The 22,707-nt window shown below is 27.2% G+C and overlaps 2 protein-coding genes across 7 annotated transcripts in view; both read right to left on the bottom strand.

Annotated features, from left to right (window-relative positions):
- The window catches only part of LOC122499266 (ras-related protein Rab-43), a 145,218-nt gene extending 141,426 nt beyond the window's left edge, over positions 1-3,792 (bottom strand). Inside the window, exons 1-2 of one of the 2 annotated variants that reach the window (XM_043607523.1) lie at positions 3,173-3,792; positions 2,421-2,505 (exon numbers count right to left, since the gene is read on the bottom strand). In XM_043607523.1, coding sequence (XP_043463458.1) covers positions 2,421-2,505; positions 3,173-3,382 — 295 coding nt within the window. In that variant the 5' untranslated portion in view covers positions 3,383-3,792. The remainder of the gene's footprint in view (positions 1-2,420; positions 2,506-3,172) is intronic. The other variant, XM_043607514.1, reaches the window with a different exon arrangement.
- Positions 3,793-13,858: 10,066 nt separating this feature from the next.
- Positions 13,859-22,201, bottom strand: LOC122499072 (SAP30-binding protein). 5 transcript variants are annotated; one of them, XR_006301300.1, is made up of 4 exons: positions 21,752-21,883; positions 17,509-18,768; positions 17,346-17,428; positions 13,859-15,767 (listed from the first exon to the last, which is right to left on the bottom strand). XR_006301300.1 is itself a non-coding variant. In XM_043607152.1 (3 exons), exon 2 carries the CDS (start codon positions 18,554-18,556, stop codon positions 17,510-17,512), a length of 1,047 nt encoding a protein of 348 aa, XP_043463087.1. In that variant the 5' UTR covers positions 18,557-18,768; positions 21,752-21,883; the 3' UTR covers positions 13,859-17,428; position 17,509. The 5 variants fall into 5 exon arrangements, 3 of the variants coding, with proteins under 3 accessions (XP_043463087.1, XP_043463101.1, XP_043463080.1); XR_006301301.1 differs by having other exon boundaries at positions 13,859-15,189; XM_043607152.1 differs by having other exon boundaries at positions 13,859-17,428.
- Between the last annotated feature and the right edge of the window lie 506 nt (positions 22,202-22,707).

Raw genomic sequence — 22,707 nt, 5'->3', positions numbered from 1 at the left:
TTCTCCGTGTAAAATTCATTTTTGAGAATTATTTTATAAAATTTTTTGAATTTAACTTAGAATTTTAATTTTTAAATTGAGTTGGACAGAAAAAAGGTTAGATTGACAGTTATGAAAATTTAATAAAAAAGCATGGAAATAATTTAGATAATACAAATTTCAAAATTGATATTTGTTAAAAATGAGCTAATTTACTTGTATAAATAGATTATCATGTAAACATACTCAAAATAATAGATAAAAATTGATTTTAAAATTTACCTATTTATGAAAACTCAAAATTTTTTTGGTTTATATTTTGAAAGACAATAAAATTTTGAAAAGAATAAGACCTCACAGAAGTTATTTGACCAAAATTTGTAGAAGATATTCTTAAAAATCGTCATTTTCAATGTTTTACAAAAATTTGAATAACTTCTAAAATAATGAACGCTTTTTAATAATCTTAGGCTTATTTTAAAGGTCATTTTCTACAGAATAAGAATTACTTATAAGCATTAACCTGTAATTTTTTATTTGGAATAAGCATGACGTCAAAGTTGGACAAAAAAATTGGAAAAATTTGAAATAAATTTTTTGTACTAAAAACTATTCTAGAACATATATAAAACATGATATGGTGAAGATTTTTAAAGAAAAGTTAATAAAAAAATATGTTTGAATTTCAAAAATTATTTTTCTTTTAATAATATTATTTCAAATTTTTTGAATTTTTTGGTCCAACTTTGACGTCATGCTTATTCCAAGTAAAAAATTACAGGTTAATGCCTATAAGTAATTCTTATTCCGTAGAAAATGACCTTTAAAATAAGCCTAAGATTATTAAATGCGTTCATTATTTTAGAAGTTATTCAAATTTTTGTAAAACATTGAAAATGACGATTTTTAAGAATATCTTCTACAAATTTTGGTCAAATAACTTCTGTGAGGTCTTATTCTTTTCAAAATTTTATCCTCTTACAAAATATAAACCAAAAAAAATTTTAGTTTTCATGAATTTTACGTTAAAGAATTTTTTTCATTCCTTTAAAAATGGGTGGACTGACAATTTCGGACGGTACTGTATGTGGTAACTTTTTAATTTTATAATATAGAAATATGAAAAATTTTACCTTTAATATTGAGTGTTTCATGATTTTCATTGATTTTTATTACTTATTTCTTCTCAGGTGCAAGACTAAAAAATCCAATTTTTGCCTTAATATTTAAGTTTGAACTTCTTTTCCATTCTATTAAATTTTGGTGATGGAGAACGAGCTACTTTTCATTTTAAATTTAGTTTAAAAAATTTGCTGAAAAAACGAATTTGTTGGTTAAAATGCAGGTAATTTTATAACACTGAAGTTGGCTATCTCAATAGTCATGCAAAAATCTACTTGCATTTTAAACAACAAATTCTTTTTTTAAACTAAATTTAAAATGAAAAGTAGCTCGTTCTCCATCACCAAAATTTAATAGAATGGAAAAGAAGTTCAAACTTAAATATTAAGACAAAAATTGGATTTTTTAGTCTTGCACCTGAGAAGAAATAAGTAATTGAAAAATCAAAAATCAATGAAAATCATGAAACACTCAATATTAAAGGTAAAATATTTCTTCTATAGTATAAAATTAAAAAGTTAGCACATATTATGAAAGTACATTGAAAATACTTTACATTAAGTAGTAATAAATTTTTTAATATTTATACACTTTTTAAAAAAATTTAATTAAAATGTAGTGACTTTTGACATTTCATAGTTAAGTTTTAAAATCAATTTTTATCTATTATTTTGGGTATGTTTACATAATAATCTATTTATACAAGTAAATTAGCTCATTTTTAACAAATATCAATCAAGAAATTTGTATTATATAAATTATTTCCATGCTTTTTTATTAAATTTACATAACTGTCAATCTAACCTTTTTTCTGTGCAACTCAACTTAAAAATTAAAATTCTAAGTTAAATTCACAAAATTTTATAAAATAATTCTCAAAAATGAATTTTATGGATATTAAACATCATTTTTACAAATTATGAGATTTTTTTAAAAATAGGCCGCAACAGCTTCAGGTGAAATATAATGGACTGACCCTGTATTATTATTTGCATTTTTGTTTCCTAACTTTTTTGATAAATTTTCTTCTTAAATATAAATTTGATGAATAAACTAATGAAATTCTAATTTAACGCTTTGAAGCTTAAGGAATACCAACAATTAATTAAACAAAATCTTTTTCAATTAAAAATCATAATTTTATTTGTGAATTTAATTAATTCTTGTGAAGAATTAAATTATTTATGAAAATAATTAATTGAATTCTTGAGAAGAATTTTATTAAAATTTTTGAAAATTGAATCATTAATATTCTAGATATTATTAATAATATTATTATTTTAGATATTAAATTTTAATTTTTAATTAAAAATACTTACCTACAATTACCCCATTAGCAGATCTGTAATAACTTTGTGTAATTGTTCGAAATCTTTCTTGTCCGGCAGTGTCCCAAATTTGTAACTGAAAAGAAAAACAATTTTAATAATTCTTTCACTATTCAATACGAAATAATTTTTCTTTTAAATAATTAAAGAAAATATTTATAATATTTAGATACTATTCTTTTTGCATAGTAAATAATGTTCTTTGTTCTTATTTCATAATAACATACAATTAATACGCAAATTCCTACATATCAGTAATGAGTCAGAAAAAAATAACCTTCCGATGTCATTAAAACATGACTTGTTTACCTTAATTACGAAATATTTTTCAACGACACAATTTTTTTGAGAAAAAAGATTCAAAGAAATATAATTAATAAAATTTAATTACTTCAATAAAAAGTAGTCGTTTTATTTCCATTCATAAATATTAAAATGTTTTTTGGAAAAATAAGAGTAAAAAAAAGAGAATGAGACACTATGGAAAAATAACAAGTGTAAACATAACCTAAAAATTCCGATAAAATAATCAAGAGTTAATTTTAACACCGCAATTAATTAAAGAAAAAGAAAAAAATAATTACCATCAGTAATTGAATATTGTAATATAAAAATGAAAATAAATAAATAAAAAAAGTAGAGAAAAATAAGTTTAAAAAAAACTCCCAAAAACTTGTTGAAAAAGTTTTACAATATATAAAATTTTTGATGAAAATAATTGTAAGGAAAAAAGTACAACTTACCTTTACTTTTTTTCCATCGATTAAAACGGTTTTAATTGAAAAATCAACGCCTATTGTGCTACCGTGCTTTTCAATGAAATTCCCAGAACGAAATCTTTGTACGACACAAGTCTTTCCCGTTCCACAATCTCCAATTAGAACAATTTTAAATAGAAAATCAAAGTGATCGTCATTTGTTACCATTAAATTATCAGGATCACGATTTGACATTTTTGTTGTTATTATTATTATATAGATGATAAATTTTATAATCAAAATTATTTTAAAAAAATAAGGGAACTTGAACGCACGTATTAGTAATATAATTATAGTTTCAACTATCTGTCAAAGTGACTCACGCCATTTCTATTTTTTCTGTTATTGTTTATAGGTTAGAAAGTTGATACCCTCATCAGGGAATCAAAATAGATATTAAATTTTGTAAAATTATAACTTAAGAACTTAAAAAAATAAGCGTAAATCAGAAAAAAATAACTAGAAAATAGTTTATGATCTTAGAGTTGAGATTAAATTCTGAAATTTTCTTTTTTGGGAGGAAAGAGGAAAATAGTTAATTTTGAGAAATTAAAATTAAGAGGTAATATTAATTTTACAATTCCATTTTTGGAAGCGTTAGAATATCTGCTAAGGGACAAAAAAAGAAAATAAAGGGTTGGATTTTATTTATAACCTAACAAAACAATAGAAAAAACACGTGACTGAAAAGGCGGGAAATTTGAATGTGCTTCTTACCTTTAAAATTTCCCTTTTTGCTTTGCGACATTTTTTCCAATAAATATTTTGTTTTACTTGTTTATTAAATATTTGATATTATATTAATTATATTATTAACATATTTTTAACAATAAATCGATCATACGTCAAATTTGTTTAAATAGTATTAAATATTAATTATTATTTATGTAATAATAATTAGTTAATATTGACTATTCTTTATTATTTATTTGAATATTTAATTATAATATAATAATTATTTCATATAGAAATTAATAGTAATTAATATATTTTAAATAAATAATATTCAATATTTAATTTAATTTTTGACGCTTTTCAGTAAAAACGGAATTTACGCATCAGAAAATTTATTTTTAGAATATTTTTACGTGATTAAAGATTAAGTTTCAATTCACTGGAGTCATAAACAATGTTTATTAATTATTTAGTATGTAAAATAGTTAATAAAAATTGTTTAAAAAATTATTTTGTATCTTTAATCAATCAAGTAAAAATGTTCGTAAATATAACCTACAAATTTTTTTCCACGTAAAACTGGTAAAAATCGCTTTCAGCGAAAGGCGCCAAATTTAAAAATAAAAATATTCAAATTTTAAAACGTTTAAATATAAAAATGTTTAAGTAAAAATATAAAAATATCAAAAATAAAAATATTGAAATATGCAAATGTTTAATATACACAAATATTTCAATATAAAAATATTAAAGTAGGGTAGGGTGGGGGATTACTATTCCTGTTCGGATTTTTGAGTCTAAAAATGTATTTAAAAAAAAATAAAAAAATAAGTAGGACCGTTTGAAAACTTGACTTCTTAGCTACAATTTTGCCATGTATTATTTTGCTGAAACTCGATTCTGTTCCGAACTACAGAGATTTCACGAATTTTTTTTTTTATGTCGAAAAAAACGAGGGGCGAAACTATTCTTGCAGCTATAATTGATATAATACTAAAAAAAATGTAAAAATTAATTTGTTAATTCCAGGAGTTTTTCTCTTCCAATTTCTTACCATTCTAACCTAAAAACAAGCACACAAAAAATACACTGTTTCGTAATATTCGCTGTCATCAGTGGGCGAATAGTTTCGCCCCAACCGCACATTTTTTGAAAAAACACTTGTAAAATTTTTGAACAATAGAATATCAAAAATCCATTATGATAATTCGTGTTCAGCACTAAATTTGACTTTAGAAATAATTTTTCCGACCGTTTATCACTATTTACAATGGCAGATTAAATGAGTGAAAACAAGTAAGCGAGTATATCAAAATAACTTTTGCAGGGATCACAGTGGCATTTCCACTTGAAAATAGGTAAAAAAGGGGATTTTTCAAAAGAAAAAAGGGGATTTTCCTTTAAAAAAGGGGATTTTGAAAAACACGATAAAAATTACTTTGTTACAACATACAGGGTTTATTTTTTTAAACTTTTATTTTTCCTTCTATTTACAGCTTTTTGGAATAAATCTGACTTCTTTTGCTCCTTTTTTCTTAAATAATTTAAGAAAAAATAGCCATTTTTTCTTTTTACGGTATAATATGGAGTTTTCTAAGGTTGGTTATATGTTGCGCGCTATTTAAACATTTTACAAAAATAAAATCAGGGTGTCCAACAAGGATTGAGAAAAAGATTCCCTGACTTTTTACTTTCCTTATTTCTTCTTCGACTATAACATAGTTAATAAAATATAAGAAAAAAGTAATCTCGTACTTAGAGGAAAAATCCTCTTCTAATATCCTCTTAATGTTTTCCTCTCAAAACAAAACTATTCGACTTGAATGTATATTATTTTTATTATTAATTAATTCATTGTTTTATTATTGACATTTGTCAAAAACATTGAATATTTAAAGGAAATAAATATATTAAATAATGTACACTACCGTCGGGAATTATCGGTACGGCTGCACACGCACGGCCCAAAAACATACCAATCTTTAAATCACGATTTTTTGTAAATACAAATGTCAGAAAATTAACAAATATACCATTCGACAGATTATTAAATTCTACGATTAATGGTACATAACTGAAAATTTTAATAATTTATACAAAGATTGCAGCAATCGACAAATTTGACAAGAAAATTTTAAAAATACAATTTTTTTCGAAATTTTTTCAACCCCTGCACATTTTTTAAAAATTGTAGAAAAAATTTGAAACTTACATAGGGTAAATGTGGGTATTATCGAGGAATTTTGTATACGTCATACATCCAAGTGGTTTAAAAATTATAAATAAATGGATATGGCTTTGTTTTTTTTTAAATGAATATTTAAGCTTTCTTTTCTTTAAAAAAAAATTGCCAATGTTATAGAAAATAGTTTTAATCGTTAAATAAATGATTAAATAGAAGACTCCTTTGCTTGTAATTTCGCGGGACTTGTAATGGCTTGAGGGTATTTTCGCGTGTCAAATATCGCGGATGAGTGTATTATCGCGTGGTAAATATCGCGGATAATTTATTTATTGCTTTTTGGATTTTTGTAATAGTTACTTAATTAAAATGTAGTAAATGTAAAAAATTAAAAGGAATAATAATATAGTTTTAAAAATAAAAATATAAATATCGCAAGAACTTGAATTAAACAACATTTTAAGCATTATAATAAATGGACGAATTCAATAGTAAACTAGTATCACAAGAAGAAAGATACTTGGTTTTATTATAATAATTTAATTAGTCTCATAATATAAAATAATACTCTGATAAAATATTGTAAAGCAATTATTATCAAATATTTCTAACGTATAGTCAATTCTCATTTGACACTTTTGCTCCTTTTTTATAGCTATTAAAAATTTTTTCCTTAAATATACAGATTTCACTTACTTTAATTTTTTTATCTTTTCCATTACTCTTTATTTTCTTGCTTGTATTTTGTAACTGTTATAAGATTTACTAAAATTCTGAACGTTCAAATAAACGAAATTTTTATTGTGTCTAAATGTGTTTAACAGTTACTGTGCAAAGTGGAAAGACAATGTTAATTCAACATTTATTTAGTTGAAAATTAATTTTTTATATATATATATACAAAGTACTTTTATTAAAATATAAATTAAAACAAGCAAAAATAATATTGGCTATAATTTCAACGTTTTAAACTTTAGAAACACACTGCTAACCTTACTTTCAAGGGTTATGATAGGAGCCGCGAAAATACCCACATGTTAAAAAAAAGATGTCTCCATTATCGTGACTGTAAATATTTAATAAAAATCAATTTTTTTTAACTAAACAAATTTTTTTTATGAAGAATAACAATAAATTTACCAAAATATAAAAAAGAATCATCTCTTGGAGTTTTATAGAATATAAAAACAATAATTTTTGACACCACTGTAGAGTTGAATCTCAAACCAAGGTGAGCCATTTTGAACTTTTTTCAGACAAGAAATTTTAAAACATTTTTAATAAATTGATTAATAGAAAAATAATCAAAAATATGATGCATATTATAATGTCTTAGTTGTCAGGTTCAAGGAGTGATTTTATAGTGTCAAACATTTTTTATATTATTTGAAATATTCATTAAAATATAAAATACCGCGATAATACCCACTTTTACCCTAAGTGTGATCATTCAAATTTCATCTTTAATTTAAGACCAAAAGAGTTTAAAAATCTTATTCGGTTCGTGAGATATCATTATAAACGCCCGAGCATGTTTTTTGACAAATGCATTGAATTAGTCGATTTTGAACGGTTTTTGGCTGAAAATGCTCGTCCGTTTATAATGATATCTCGCTAACCGATTAAGATTTTTGAATTCTTTAGGTCTTAAATTAAAGATGAGACTTGAATGATCACACCTATATAAATTTCAAATTTTTTCTGCAATTTTTAAAAAATGTGCAGGGGTTGAAAAAATTTCCAAAAAAATTGTATTTTTAAAATTTTTTTGTCAAATTTGTCAATTGCTGTAATCTTTGTATAAATTATTAAAATTTTCAGTTATGTACCATTAATCGTAGAATTTAATAATCTTTCGAATGGTATATTTGTTAATTTTCTGACATTTGTATTTACAAAAAAATCGTGATTTAAAGATTGGTATGTTTTTGGGCCGTGCGCGTGCAGCCGTACCGATAATTCCCGACGGTAGTGTAAGTAATTAACTTTTAGTTATTAAATATAATTATTTAATTAAAAACATTAAATTTAGTGCATAAAATTAACTTTTCTTTATCAGTTCATAACTACAATTTGCAAATAATATCGGAGAGAAAAATCCTCTAAAGTGAAGAGTATTAATTTTGATATATAAGAGGAAAATATGCATTCAGTTTAGAGGATTCCGCATTAAATCAAGATTACTTCTTTTAGGATAAGGAATAAATTAATATCGAATTAGAGTAACAAATAATAATAAAAACCAATTTAGTCTTGTTAGATTACAAAATTTTTAAATTCACAAAAAATTTTAACTTTCTTATTAAATTTATAAAAATGTCCCTGACTTTCCTGAACGCTGAAAACCCTGTAAAATCTTTTAAAAAAATTATTAAATCATAATTTTTACTTTTCAAAAAAAAAAATTTACTGAAAAAAGGGGAATAGGGGAGAAAATATTTGAATTAAGGGGAAAAAATATGGGAATAGGGGAAAAAGGGGACGAACTGTGATCCCTGCATTTGAGTACCTAACTCCTATGATAGATGGCGCCAGAAGCTCAAATGTGGCGTACAATGTTCATTTCACATTACAAGTATCCCGTGTAGAAATCACCATGCTATGCCTAAAATGATTATTGGCCCTAGCTTGGACCTAACTTGGCAACCTCTTTTTATATATCCTGGGCTGGTCCTAACTTGGTACTAGCTAGGAGATCCAGTTATGACTTAGAAAAATTTTTAGGAAAATAAAGTGTCAAAATTGATACATGAAAAACATGTAAAAATTGATAAATATTCTCAATTAATATTTATAAAATTAATTGATAATCATATTTGTTTAAACAATTTATTGTTTGACATAAATCAGAAAATTATACAAATACTATAAAATAAAGTTAATTTATTAATTTATTAATTCAGCAATTGTTTAAACAAATAATTGTTATTTACTAACTTTTTACACAATCAACCTAGAAACTAGCAGTTTTTTCTAATTTTGCAATAAGTAAATACTCAGATTAGTTAATTGCAAAATTTTAAAAGACTACAAGTGTCTAGACGCTTTATTGTCTCAAGAATTAATAAATAACAACAATTTTTTGTTTAAACAAATGCTGAATTGTTAAAATTATAAATTATCTTTATATTTCACTACTCAAGTGTAATAATTGCGAAGTTAGATAAAAAGCTGCAAATTTTTAAGTAATTTGTTACAAAAGTTAATAAAACAGCAAAATTTATTTATTTATTTAAACAGATACAGACTGCAATATAATTATCATTAGGAAAATACCCAACGGGAAGTTGCCAATGTTAACGATTGGTTCAATAATGGGCCATGCTTGGTACCCAATGGTTTTTTCTTGGCAAAACAATTGGCAACCATCATTGGACCACCAATGGTTTAAACTTGGGATGATCACGCTACTGCCAATGATCGGTAGCCAAGCATCGGGCCAATATTAGTTGCCAAGGAATTGCCAAGGAAACAAAATCGATTTTCAAAAGCTTGATTTTTTATTGGCAGCCAACAAAAAACCAAGGTTTTGAAAATTGATTTTTTTTAATTATTAATTAAAATTTATTTTTAAAAAATATATTTTTCAAAAATTTATTTTAAAAAAATATATTTTTTAAAAATATATATTTTTTTAAATTAATAGAACATATTAATTTAATTTGTCACCTCTGGTAAAACAAAGATGAAAGACTGATAAATTCCCTCACTTTATATTTTACAGTGGAGGGATGACTGTGAATGTCTTTGCGAGAGAGAAGCAGGTACTTATATAGAGCCAGTGAGAAAGGTCACAAGCGAGAAGAAATCACTAGCATGCACTCTGGCGGCGCTTGTCGGAAGTGGCGCAACGTTGGTTGCCAAGCGCTGTGTCGATAATGTCAGGATATGCATGCGCGCCAGAAAACAGTTCCGACAAGCGCCGCCAGAGTGCATGCTAGTGATTTCTTCTCGCTTGTGACCTGTTTCACTGGCTCTATATAAGTACCTGCTCCTCTCTCGCAAAGACATTCACAGTTATCCCTCCACTGTAAAATATAAAGTGAGGGAATTTATCAGTCTTTCATCTTTGTTTTACCAGAGGTGACAAATTAAATTAATATGTTCTATTAATTTAAAAAAATATATATTTTTAAAAAATATGTTTTTTTAAAATAAATTTTTGAAAAATATATTTTTTAAAAATAAATTTTAATTAATAATTAAGAAAAATCAATTTTCAAAACCTTGGTTTTTTGTTGGCTGCCAATAAAAAATCAAGCTTTTGAAAATCGATTTTGTCTCCTTGGCAATTCCTTGGCAAATAATATTGGCCCGATGCTTGGCTACCGATCATTGGCAGTAGCGTGATCATCCCAAGTTTAAACCATTGGTGGTCCAATGATGGTTGCCATTAATGTTCCAATAATGGAACGGAGTTCGCCAAGCATGGCCCATTATTGAACCAATCGTTTACTTCCCATTGGGTATATTTCTAATTTCGTTCGCTAATTTTAAGTTTCGTTTAAGTTGGTGCTAAACACTAAGAGATATTGCAATTCGAATGTGGCTTGACCCACCCAGGTCCAACCCAGGACCTACCTGGGCTTCCTAGTTTCATTAGCAAAAATTTCTAAGTCCAAGTCTAAAAAATTTTTCGCAACAAAAAATTAATGCTTAAAATGATTTAGAATAATGAAAAACGTGTTTTTAACATAAATTTTTTTGACATTTTTTTAAAAAGTGGATCACCCGCTTAATTAATTAGGGAAAATTTCTAAGTCCAAAAGACGAATATTTTTTTTAGACCAAGACATTAATGTTAAAAATGATTGAGAACAATGAAAAACCTGTTTTTAACGAAAATGTATAGATATTTTTTTTCTTGATATAATATAAAAATATTAATTTTTGAATTTTTATATTTGGACATTATTTTATTATTATTGTTGTTGTTAAACTATTTTTTTTATTTATTATCGTGTATTAGTGTCAATAATTACTATATTGAATCATCAAAAGCAAGTCCACAAGTCACTGACAATAAAAATTTTGATCTTAACTAGTTTCATTAGCATAGTGGTTAGGGCGTTAGTCTCGTAGTCCGTAGGTCGTAGGTTCGATTCCCGCGTGCGTTAGATTTTATTTACTTCTTAGGTTTGCGTTTATTCCGATTTTTCTGCATTGTATTCGTATAAGTATGCAATTTAATGATTATATATACTGTAAAATAATTTAATTAACAAATTTCTAATTTTTTTATAATTTTTAATGTATATATTAGAGGAATATATATTAATCTCTACATATACTAACATTATTTATGAATTCGCTTTTGGTCATCATTTAATTGAAAAAAATAATAATTAATTAAAACTAATAATTAATACTTAATAATTTAGGTTATTTCTTTAGCAAATATTATAAACTAATTAAAATTATAATAAAATATATAAATAAACTGGTCCTAACTAGGCTCCCAAGTTAGGACCAGGCTAGAATCGCATCACCAGCCATTGTTGGTCCAACCTACACTGCCAACCTAGGACCAAGCTATTAACAGGGCAAAATAGGTAGGACCTGGCTAGGACCAATTTTCATTTTCCACACGGGATACAGTGTAAAAGGGACTTTAATCGAATGAATAGTTTTCTCTCCAGGACTATGGAATAGTTTCGCCCCGGAAATAGTAATGCCCCACCCTACCCTATAAAAATAAACATTATTTTTGACTTCAATGAATTGAAAAGTGATTAAGTAAAAATGTTCCTAAACATAACCTATAATTTTTTCCCGCGCAAAATCCCTCTTTATCGGGAAGCGCCACATTTAAACATGAAAATATTCAGATAGAATATTATTATTTATTTAAATGACAAGTTTAAAGTACAAAAATATTTAAATAGTGAAATATAGTTAAATGAAAAAATTTTGAATACAAAAAATAATTAAATACTAAAAACGTAACATAACCTGCATTTTTTTCCCGCACGAAATCTCTTTCATCGGAAAGCGCCACATTTAAATATTGAAAAATAAATAATTTTCAATATAGAAATTTAAAAAAAATTACATTTTAAGTATAAAATAAAAATGCCAAGTAAAATAAAAATTAAAACAACAAAAGGTCAATTTTAGAAGAATTTAAAGAAAGTCACTTAGAAAATTCTTGAAAAATATTTTGTTATTATGTATATATATGTATAATATGTACAGGATTTTTTCTATCAAGATATATTTTTTTCTTTTGACAAAAAAAGAAGAAAATTTTTTCCAAGTATTGTTTTTTTTTTGGTTTTTTTTTTATAAAAGTTTGGACTCCCATTTTTACAACTTTCTCTTTTCTACAGTTAAAATTAAAATATAAAAAATAGCCTTTCGCTAAATTACGTAATTTGATAAACTAAAAATTGAATATCCTTTATTTCTTTACTATCTCAACGGTAGATCGGAGCGAAAAAAAAAGAAACCTAATTTTATATTTCTCTCTCTAAAAAAATGGAACTATTATACATTTTAATAATCGAACTATTAAAATTCTAAATTTTTCGAATTCTTAATTCCCTTTTTTTTAATTACAGAAAAACGAAGTTTCACTATCACAGGAATTTGCTGTTTGCTTTTTGAAATTCGATACAAAAATTTAATCAAAATTTTTGAAATTCCAGATTCGATAAATAGAAAAATAGTTTCTTTTTATTTAATTTTGTTTTTTTTAACTAATAAGATTTAAATTCCATTTTTTGAAACGAGAAAAATACTTGAATTACTTTTTCAAAAAAAACTATTGAGAAAACTTTTTAAGCGACAATTTCCTATGAACAGAAACGACATTCAATTTATAATAATGAAAAATTCTTTCATCTCGTCTATCGTGAGATTTTCGGGTAAATAAATATTTCTAAAATCGCCAAGCCTATGAGGTAAAAGTTATTCAAACAATCGACTCATGAACATTATTCACTAAACGCTTTTACAGTTAATTTTTTTTCATTCATTCTTGCTTTGCTTGTTTTTTTTTAATTCTAATTAAAACTAATATCTATACTATACACATGAGTTCGTATAAATATCAATTTATAAATTTGACTAAATTGCAATTAGCGCTCTCTAATGAACCTTTTTTATCCAACACTTAACAATCATATGTTTTTTGTTGTTTTTCTTTTTCTCTTTATCACGGAGAGGGGTCGTTCACAAACTACGTCACACTCCAAGGCGTGGGGGGGTCAAGCTGTGTGTGACGAAGCGTGGAAAAATTTTTTTTTGTATGTAAAAAATGTGACGAAGGGGGGGGGGGGTCAAAATTAGTCTAAAAAAGCGTGACGTGGTTTGTGAATGACCCCGAGAGAAAATATCAAAAATATCAAAAATTTCGAACCCCCCTTCTTTTTTTTTCTTAAACACTATGTGTGCTTACAAATCTCAAAATTTTTAGTGTTCTTCGAATTTTCGACAAAAAATTTATCTAATATTTGTTTAGGAGAAAAAACAAATTCTTTCGCAATTTCTAAATCGAAACTCCGATAACATTTAGTATATAGTTAATTCCTCAAAAAAAATTTTTTTATTATGCGAGTCAATTGGTCAATTGTTTTGAAAATTTCGTTCTGTTAAGAAAAAAAACTTCGGAAGTTTCAAATAACTTGTCGTAAAAAGGAAAAACGCTCGTGCTGGTGAATTTCATCGACAATGAAGACATAACCTAAAAGAAATATCGTCCGGCTGAGTCCACAATGATTTTTAGGTTAAGTAACCCAATTTTTATTTCCTATAAGTGTCTTTGAATAACCAGGCCAATTCTTTTGCGTTAATAGAGAAAAGAATTTATTATTATCGACAGGTTAGTAACGCGCGGACTTAATCTGAAAACCATAAGGTTGTGTCCACAATAAAATTAAGTTGACGAAAACAATAGAAATATGTAGTTACTAGAAAAAAAACTATTGTTTTTAACACGTTAGTAACACGACGACTTAACCTAAACATCTTTATTCTGGATTCAACCTTATAAAGGTTTTCTTGACAATAAAAGATAAACGTAAACGTTAAATATACGGAACAAAAAATTTTAAGTTCCACGCCAAAAGGTTTTATTGTGGACTAAACCTTAAGATTTTCAACTTGAGCCAACGTTACCTTTTGTTAACTATTGTGGACTCAACCTTAGAATTTTTAGGAAATCGACGCTTTACTAACAGGTTGGAAATAATAGTTTCTATCGTCTACAATGCGTTAGTAAAACGTCAACTTAACCCAACAGTTACCATTGTGAACTCAACCTTAATTAAACTTTGAAGAATAATCAAACTTTAGAACATAACCTCAAAAATGTTTTTAATTTAATTTGAATTTGATTCGATAGAAAACAATATAAATTAATAAGTCGTCAATTTCCTTTCTTTTGGTTAAAAAAACTCGTTTGTAATTTGAGGTTATGTCTACTATTTAATCTTTTCGAATCAAGAATGTTTTACGAGAAAAGAAAATTCTTTTAATATTGAAAATTCTGTTAGAAGTTATTATAATAATTATAATGGTATTTTTTTTGTATATTTACTAGTAAGTAAGTATTATTAGTAAACAATATGTATGTTTACTAGTAAATAATATATTATATTATTATATTTACTAGTAAATAACATATTTACCTATAATAATATATTTACTAGTAATAAAATATTTATTAATAATAATATATTTACAAGTATTAAAATATTTACTAGTAATAATATATTCACTAGTAAATATATTTTATTACTAGTAAATATAATATTAGTAAACAACATGTATATTTACTAGTAAATAATATATTTACTAGATTCTTACTAGTAACATATTTACTAGTATTTACCAGTAATAATATATTTACTAGTAATAAAACATTTATTAGTAATAATATATTTACTAGTAATAAAATATTTACTAGTAATAATATATTTGCTAGTAAATAATATATTCACTAGCAATAATATATTTTCCAGTAAATAGTAATAACATATTTGCTAGTAAATAATAAAAATAACTAATTTTTTTTATGTAACTACATTTTTAGGTTAAGTCACTTTTTCTTTTGCTGCTGACGAAACTTACCACAGGAGGCGCTGCCCTCTAGTTATTTGAAAACTCTACTTTTCAAGACCAACACACAGATGACTCGTATTAACTAGAAAAATTATTATTAAATTTAAATTCCTTTCGGCTAGTAAATTATACTAAATAGAGTCGTTTTTTTAGTTATTTGAAAATCAAAATTAACGAAAAGATTGTTACATTATTAGTGTAAATATTAGTTGATAGTATTTCAATTTGACATAACCTCAAAATATCAAAATTTTGCTTCACTTCTGATAGCTCTTCATTCCCTTTGTCTATATTATCACAATATTACTTATCCATATCGATTAATTGTAAATTTTAAATTTAAAGGGGTGTCAAAGTCGATGCGATTTTTCCATTGAAGCTCGTGTTTAAAAATCTTATCGTCTTTGACATTTTCTTAAATTCCGTAAACAATGAATAGATGAAATATTTTGCAAGTGCTGACAATTTTTTTTTAATACTTTGAACCAGTTAAAAGATGCATTCGATTTTGGGAAAATAAGGATTATTTTTAGGTTATGTTACTTACGTTGCTTATTCTTTCCTCGTCTTCCTCTCTTTTCCTCTTCTCGTTTCAATCTTGAACTTGGATTTTGAATTACGTCAACGGTCCGAAATTATTTAAAATCCTCCATTCGTTTGCTTAAATAATCTTTTTTATTAGCATAAAGTAGGACAACTTTATTTTTTATAATTTTTTTTTAACTTTAGGCCATCAGTAGCGTTTGAAGCGAAACTGTGAGCGTGTGGACAAACTAAAAGCGTCTCCATTAACTCAAAAAGTGGAATTTTACTCCACTTTTGTCCGCTTCGAACCCAACTTCAAGGCTCTTAATTGATTCTTAATTCGGAAGTGATCGGAATTACGATCGTAATGTCGAATCCATAATGGAAACTTTTAGGTTAAGTTGACAGTTAAATTGAAAGTTTCCATTGTGGATTCCACATTATGTTTGTAGTTCCGATCACGTTTATAGCTTCCATTGTGGACTCAACTTTAAGATTGAGTCTAAGGAATTTTAGGTTAATTTGACGCGTTAAGGCCTAAGCACAACTTCTTCGCGAACGCAAAGCGTGAGTTAGAAAAGGACAGATATATATTTGTGTTTTTTTCTATCTCATGCGTCTCGTTCGCGAACGACTTTCGCAAAGCTATTATGCGTTGTTCTTTACGAACGCATTACTAGCACGTTGGAAACAATAGTTTCTATTGTCCATACAGTGACGCGTAGAGTTTAACCTAAAAATCTTTATTGTGAACTCAATCTAATGCGTCTTCAACGGGTCAACTTAACCTAAAACTCTTCCTTGTGGACAAAGAGCAAATTAAGCTTTAGGATATGAAAGGATTAAGATCAAAGCAGATTAGGGTCCTAAAGAAAAGTGTTAATCGCAAAAATTAGTTAGAGGATGGACAATATTCCTATCCTAACTCATTCTTCCGATTGCGATAACACTTTCGTTTAAGACCCTATTCCCCATTGGCCTTTAAGAATCAATTCTGGCTTTGCGTTTTTGATAAAAATCCATTATCGACTTCAATGCAACGTTTAAATTGTTCAAAGTAGAAGAAAAAAATTCACCATGGAATTTTGAAATAGTAACTCGAATATGCAATGTTTGCTCATAGAGGTTATGAATTTAAAAGTTTGTCAGCCTTTAAGAGGAGGTTGTCAATTTAACCGGTGACGGAGTGTCATAACAGTCACAATTGTAAAAAAAATCTTTCCCGTAAAGAAAAATTCTTTTGCAAAAATTTACAACAAAAGAATTCTTAGGCTATGTCCACAATAGGCTCTCTTTATGTCCTTATGTTGAACTTAACGTTAATACAAAGAAATCTATTGTATTTTCATGTAATGTTACGCTTCACGGTCAAAGGGACCTTGGCGACAATAACATTAGGCTCAATTTTCGTGCACTGCACAACAGTGGACTGAGCCTGTTTTTGTCCCCTAAGGTCCCTTTTAGCGTGAAGCGTCATAATGATATAAAAAGAGCCTTAAGGTACAGTCCCATGTCAGTGTGAAACGATTCCATTAAATCGGAAGTTGTTATTGGCTAAACCTTTTCCGTTTTTACGCTGACATGGGATTGGTCCTTTACAAAGAAAGAATTCTCAAGTATAGAAAAAATTCTCCCACAAAGAATTAATTCTTAGCGGAGAAAAATAAAAAATTTCTTTTATAAAAACTAAGAGGTTATGTCAAGAATAAATACCTTTTCGTTAATTCGATTTCCATTTCTGGTTTTTCCTATAAAAGAACGAAGTATCAAGACAATGGACCACTGTTTAATTTCACCTAGAAAATGCACAAAATGTTTATATATATACAGAAAGGTGATTTGAAAAAGAAAGAAGAAATTTACAAAAAGAAAGTACATTACAGTCTTTTCTTTGGCAATGATCCAAAGGCGGAGATAACGGTTGCTTTAGTGCCCGTGACAGTGGGCGTTAATGTTGTGAATGTCGTCATTGGAATTGGTAGCGTTGTTTTACTGATTGTCGTCGCGGCAGCAGCGGCGGCGGCTGCAGAAGCCGTTGCACTAGTCGCCACTTGATCCCATTTACTTTTCCGCTTCTTTGCATCCTCATCGGCAGTTGTTATCGACGAACTCGGCCGCTTAGCTAGTCCCGAAATAATCTCCATCTTTGTGCCCTTCTCCTTTCGTTTCGTCTTCAATTTCTCCATTTCAACCATTTGTACATTCGCCAATTCCTCGTAATACGAATCCTTACCCCATTTACAAGGATCAAAACGTTCCGGTGGATAGTTGGAGCCAAGTTCATCAATTTTACAGTACTGTATCAATTTCTCGTAGATTGATGGATTACGAAAGTCCTTGCGCTGTTGAATCACTTTATTCATGTCGAGACCGCCGGATTCCATTTTCTTGAAGAGGGCCGTGATCTTGTCCTGTAGATCGAGTGGACAAATGCCAATGGGCTCGGGTGGTATGACAATGCCAAATGTATCCGCATCGCCATCTGAAACCAATTCGTCTTGACGCGACGAGGGCGATTGTTGTTGATCATTTGTGAGAACGGTGGATAGCCGACCATTTTCCGTTGGCTGATTCACCGTCATCATTGATACAACTCCGCCCTCATCGTCCGAGACAACAGTGTCGTCATGATAAGAAACCAAACTATGAACACTGGAGGTCACTGTCGTTACTAAAATGGGTGCATTGATGGGTGGTCGTTTTCCAATGATGGTGGAAGTGACGACGGGACTGGGTGATGTTGTGCGACCAGAATTGGGAGATGTGATGATTGATACCTGGGGCTGACCGATTTGGGTAATGTGCGGAGCAGCCCCCCGGGGAGTATTTGACATCTCGTGGAGGTCATCTTCCAACCCATCCTCTCCCTCCGAGTCAGTATACGTGGCCGTGAGAGATGCCAGAGCAACACTTTGCACAGACATTGTTAATTGGCTTAGAGTGTCCTCTGTACTACCAAGCAATATTTTGTATGGGAACTCACCGGTCTAGCGTTGATCGGATTCTCGTCTTGCCGAGTAGGCAATAAGTCTCTCTCTCTCTCTCTCTTTCTTTCTATTTCTTTACTACCAGTGATTAATGTAATCTTAAACTCGTACTCGATATATTTATTCTATTTGGAATCTGCAAAAATTTGCTGAAAAGAAAAATTTCATTTTTTTAAATTCTCTTTAAATCGTCAAGCTGTAATTGATAGCCAGTTAGGGGTTGTTAAAAAAATACGTAATGAGTTTTTGGAGGAGGGGTGTCAAGCTATTTGATACGGTTAGCAGAAAAAATGGCGCTAATGTATACAACATGGGGGAGAGGGTGGGTCCAACTCTCCGAAAAATAGCGTAACATATTTTTTGAACGGCCCCTTTTGAAAAAGTTTATCTTTGAGAATTTTCAAATCCATTTGTTTGCATTTCAATTTTACGAAATTTCATCGATTATTCGGAAATTCTTCAATTGTATCTTAGAAAATAAAAACTTGAAAAATTTAAAAAAAAATTCAATTAACTTTTTCAAAAAAATTAATTCCAGAAAATTGTTAATTAAAAGTATGAAAAATGCAAATTTACAAAGATTTTAATTTGAAACCTTTTCAAAATTGAATTATTTATAAAAATTCACGGTAATAATGCTTTTAATATTCAATTAATAATCTAAAATTTTAACTGAAATTCATTTTTAAATCAATTTTTATTAGAAAATTCTACGAGAATTCAATTATTTAAATATAAAAATAAATAATTTATTAAATAATTGATTACATTTTAAAATTGAATTTGCATTTAAAGAATGTTATCAACATATTTTTAAATAATTGAATTATTTCGACGAATCTTAATAAAGTTCTTAAGAATAATTACATTTTTCGAGAAATTTGATTATAAAATTGTATTAAAAATAATTAAAATTCTGCGATGAGTTTTATTATTTATGAAAATAATTAAATGTTTGCCTAAAATTTTATCAAAAATTTTTTTTTAAATACCTAATTTAATTCTTTTGGAATATTTTATGAAAATTGTAAATATTAAAAATCATTGAAATGAGGGAATTTTTTGAAAATAATTGAAATTTTGCCAAGAATTTTATTAAAATTTTTGAAAATAATTGAATTTCTAAGAAGAATTTTTTATTTATAAAAATAATTCAAATTTTGGCAAGAATTTTGTTTTGAATTTTTCATGAATATTATTATTTATTAAAAATAATTGAATTTTTACCACTAATTGAGGCCTTGGATCCAATAACTCGCCCGACGCTCGGAGGAACGCGCAACTGCCAGTCAGTGAGCAGTGAGCGCCTCTGGGCCACTCACTGCAACCCGACTGGTATTAGCGCGTGCCTTCGAGCGTCGGGCGAGTTATTGGATCCAAGGCCTCAATTGTAGTTAGATTTTTAAAATTAAATAATATTAAGTTATTTAAGAATAGTATTAAGGTATTTTAATAATTGAATTCTATAGTGAAAAATTGTATTATTTGAAAATAATTAAATTCCTCTGAAGAATTTTGTTATTTATGAAAATAATTGAATTCTAAGAGAAATTTTATTAAAATTTTCGAAATTAAGGGCATTTGAACCATTATGACGTCACAGCTTAAAAACACATGCTTCTCACGAATTGTGACGTCATAATGGTTCAAATGCCTTTAATTGAAAAATTCGGATTTTTTTTGTATTTTCGATAATAATTGAATCATTCAGAGAAATTTTAATAAAATTTTATTGAAAATAATTGAATGTTTGCATAGAATTTTATCAAATTTTCTTTTTAAATAATTGAATTCTTCTGGAAAATTTTATGAAAATAATAAATATTGAAAATCATTGAATTGAGGAAAAGTTTTTTTGAAAATATTTGAAATTTCGTCAAGAATTTTATCAACATTTTTGAAAATAATTGAATTTTGGAAAAGAATTTCATTATTTATAAAGATACATAATTGAAATTTTGACGAGAATTTAAAAACCATTTTTTTCCCCTGAATTCCCTGACCCGTGGCATCCGTGTTCTTTTCAAAATTATACGTTGGTTTTAAACAAAAAAAAAAAATAAAGCCGAAACTGTCACCCACTTAAGAGCATCCTGTTAATTTCTCGAAATTTAATGTTTAAACAAAAATATTGAAATTTAATTTTAAAAATTAAGTGGGTGCTAAATTTGAAAGCTAAGACTGACATCCAAAATTAACAGCATCGAGGTAAATTTTTGAAAATTTCATGTTGGTTTTTTGCAAATTAAATTTCAAAGTTATATATTTTTGTCGTGTTCGTTTTCAACCTCGCATTCAAATTCCACTGACACAAATAATTCACTAATATTATTAATCATCAAGATATAAGCATAATTATTTCCAGTGAAAATTAACAAAAGAACTTCAAATTTTAAATCGCATCGAGTAAAAAATTAAATTAAAAAGCAAATTAAAAATAAAATTAAAGTAAATTGAAAATAAAATAAACTAAATTAAAAATAAATTGAAAGTAAAATAAAAAATAAATAAAAAATAAAATGAAAATAAAGTAAATAATAAGTACATAAAATTAAAAGTAAAATACATTAAAACCTAAATTAAAAATAAAAATAATAATAATAAAAAAAATTGAAATTGCAAATCAGATTTGTAAATAGCGATCACAGAATTGAAAAAATTTAAATACATAAATCAGATTTTATTTCTAAAAATACAAAAAAAAATTAAACAAAGAAATAAATCCAAATTTTGACAGAAATATTATAGTCACGAGAATTCTGTCACTAAACAAATTGGAAATTATAACAAAACTCTTGAAAATCAACAAAAAAGAAAAGCAAAAAATGAAAAAAACAAAAAGTAAAAAAAAACTTTTTCCAAACCAAATATCCTTTTGCATTCTTTTTGAATTCCTCTCCAAACCTATTTTTCTCGCTTGAAATTATTGATTGGCCTTGATAGTAAAAATACAACAAGCTTTATGCATTTTCAAACTTTTCATATTTCTAAAATTCCCACAAACATTTTTCTACCAAAAACCCGAACAATTTACACCCAACAGTATTATATTCACTATTATTAATTTACCAAAGCGGAATATATTTCATTATTCGAACAATTTTTTGTTAATAAAGAAAAAAAATGCTTTACCGAATGTTTTCGTTTGTCGTGTGATGCGAAAGTTTTTTACTAATGAGAAATTGAAAAAATTAACTATAATAAATGTAGGGAATGAATAATTGGGTAAATAGACATATTTTATTAAAATTCAGGGGACAAAATGTGTAAATAGATAAGTAAAATTAGTAATTATTCCCGAGGCCAAAAACTGACAAGTTAGGTTATGTTTGGTGAAAAAGTGTAAAGTTTGCGAGATGAAAACGAACACTGGGTGGGAAAAGTTTGGTTGATTTTCATGAAAATATTTCACTTTGATGGACAATGAATGTTTGAATATTGAGTACTTACAAAATAAGGAAGAAATTTCAGAATATTATAATCCTTAGCAACACGTATTGATGAACCAATTTCCTCCTGAAATATTCAGAGAAACAGACACGAACTTGATAACACGAGACGGGAGAACAAAGTGAACAAATTGACGAGTGAACGGTTGACTTCAGGGTGCGGTCAGTGGCACTCAAGATGGCGCGACAATTTCAGTTACCGACCGTGGGAAAAGTAGTATTGGTAAATTACTGGACAAGTTTAAAGATCGCTTAAAAAATTACTACCTACTAGTATTTTTGAACTACTACTACTACTATTGACAGTTCCTAGCGTTTATATTTTATTCTTATTGTTTATATTTGATAATATAACTGTTTTTCCCGTTTCTATTTCGTCACCTTCGTGACAATTTTCCGAGATGCGCCTGCACTTATGCAACCCACGGTGCGCCTTAACTAAAATTAAATAAAAAGGTCTTACACCTAGAAAATTAGTAGATATTCTGAATTTACAATGTTCATAGATGGTAAAAATCAAAAAACTAAAATAATCTGTGGAGAGATTTTGAAATAAATCCACTTTGAACATTTTTGCTCACGAAGTACGATATTTTGGAAAATATGGCATTGTTTATTTATATGAATAGAAAGGAAAAA

The sequence above is a fragment of the Leptopilina heterotoma genome, unplaced genomic scaffold, assembly GCF_015476425.1.
Source record: "Leptopilina heterotoma isolate Lh14 unplaced genomic scaffold, ASM1547642v1 Lhet_100, whole genome shotgun sequence".
Classification (NCBI taxonomy): Eukaryota; Metazoa; Arthropoda; class Insecta; order Hymenoptera; family Figitidae; genus Leptopilina; species Leptopilina heterotoma.
Note: the sequence above shows the minus strand (reverse complement) of the source record. Positions and strands in the feature narration are given on the sequence as shown.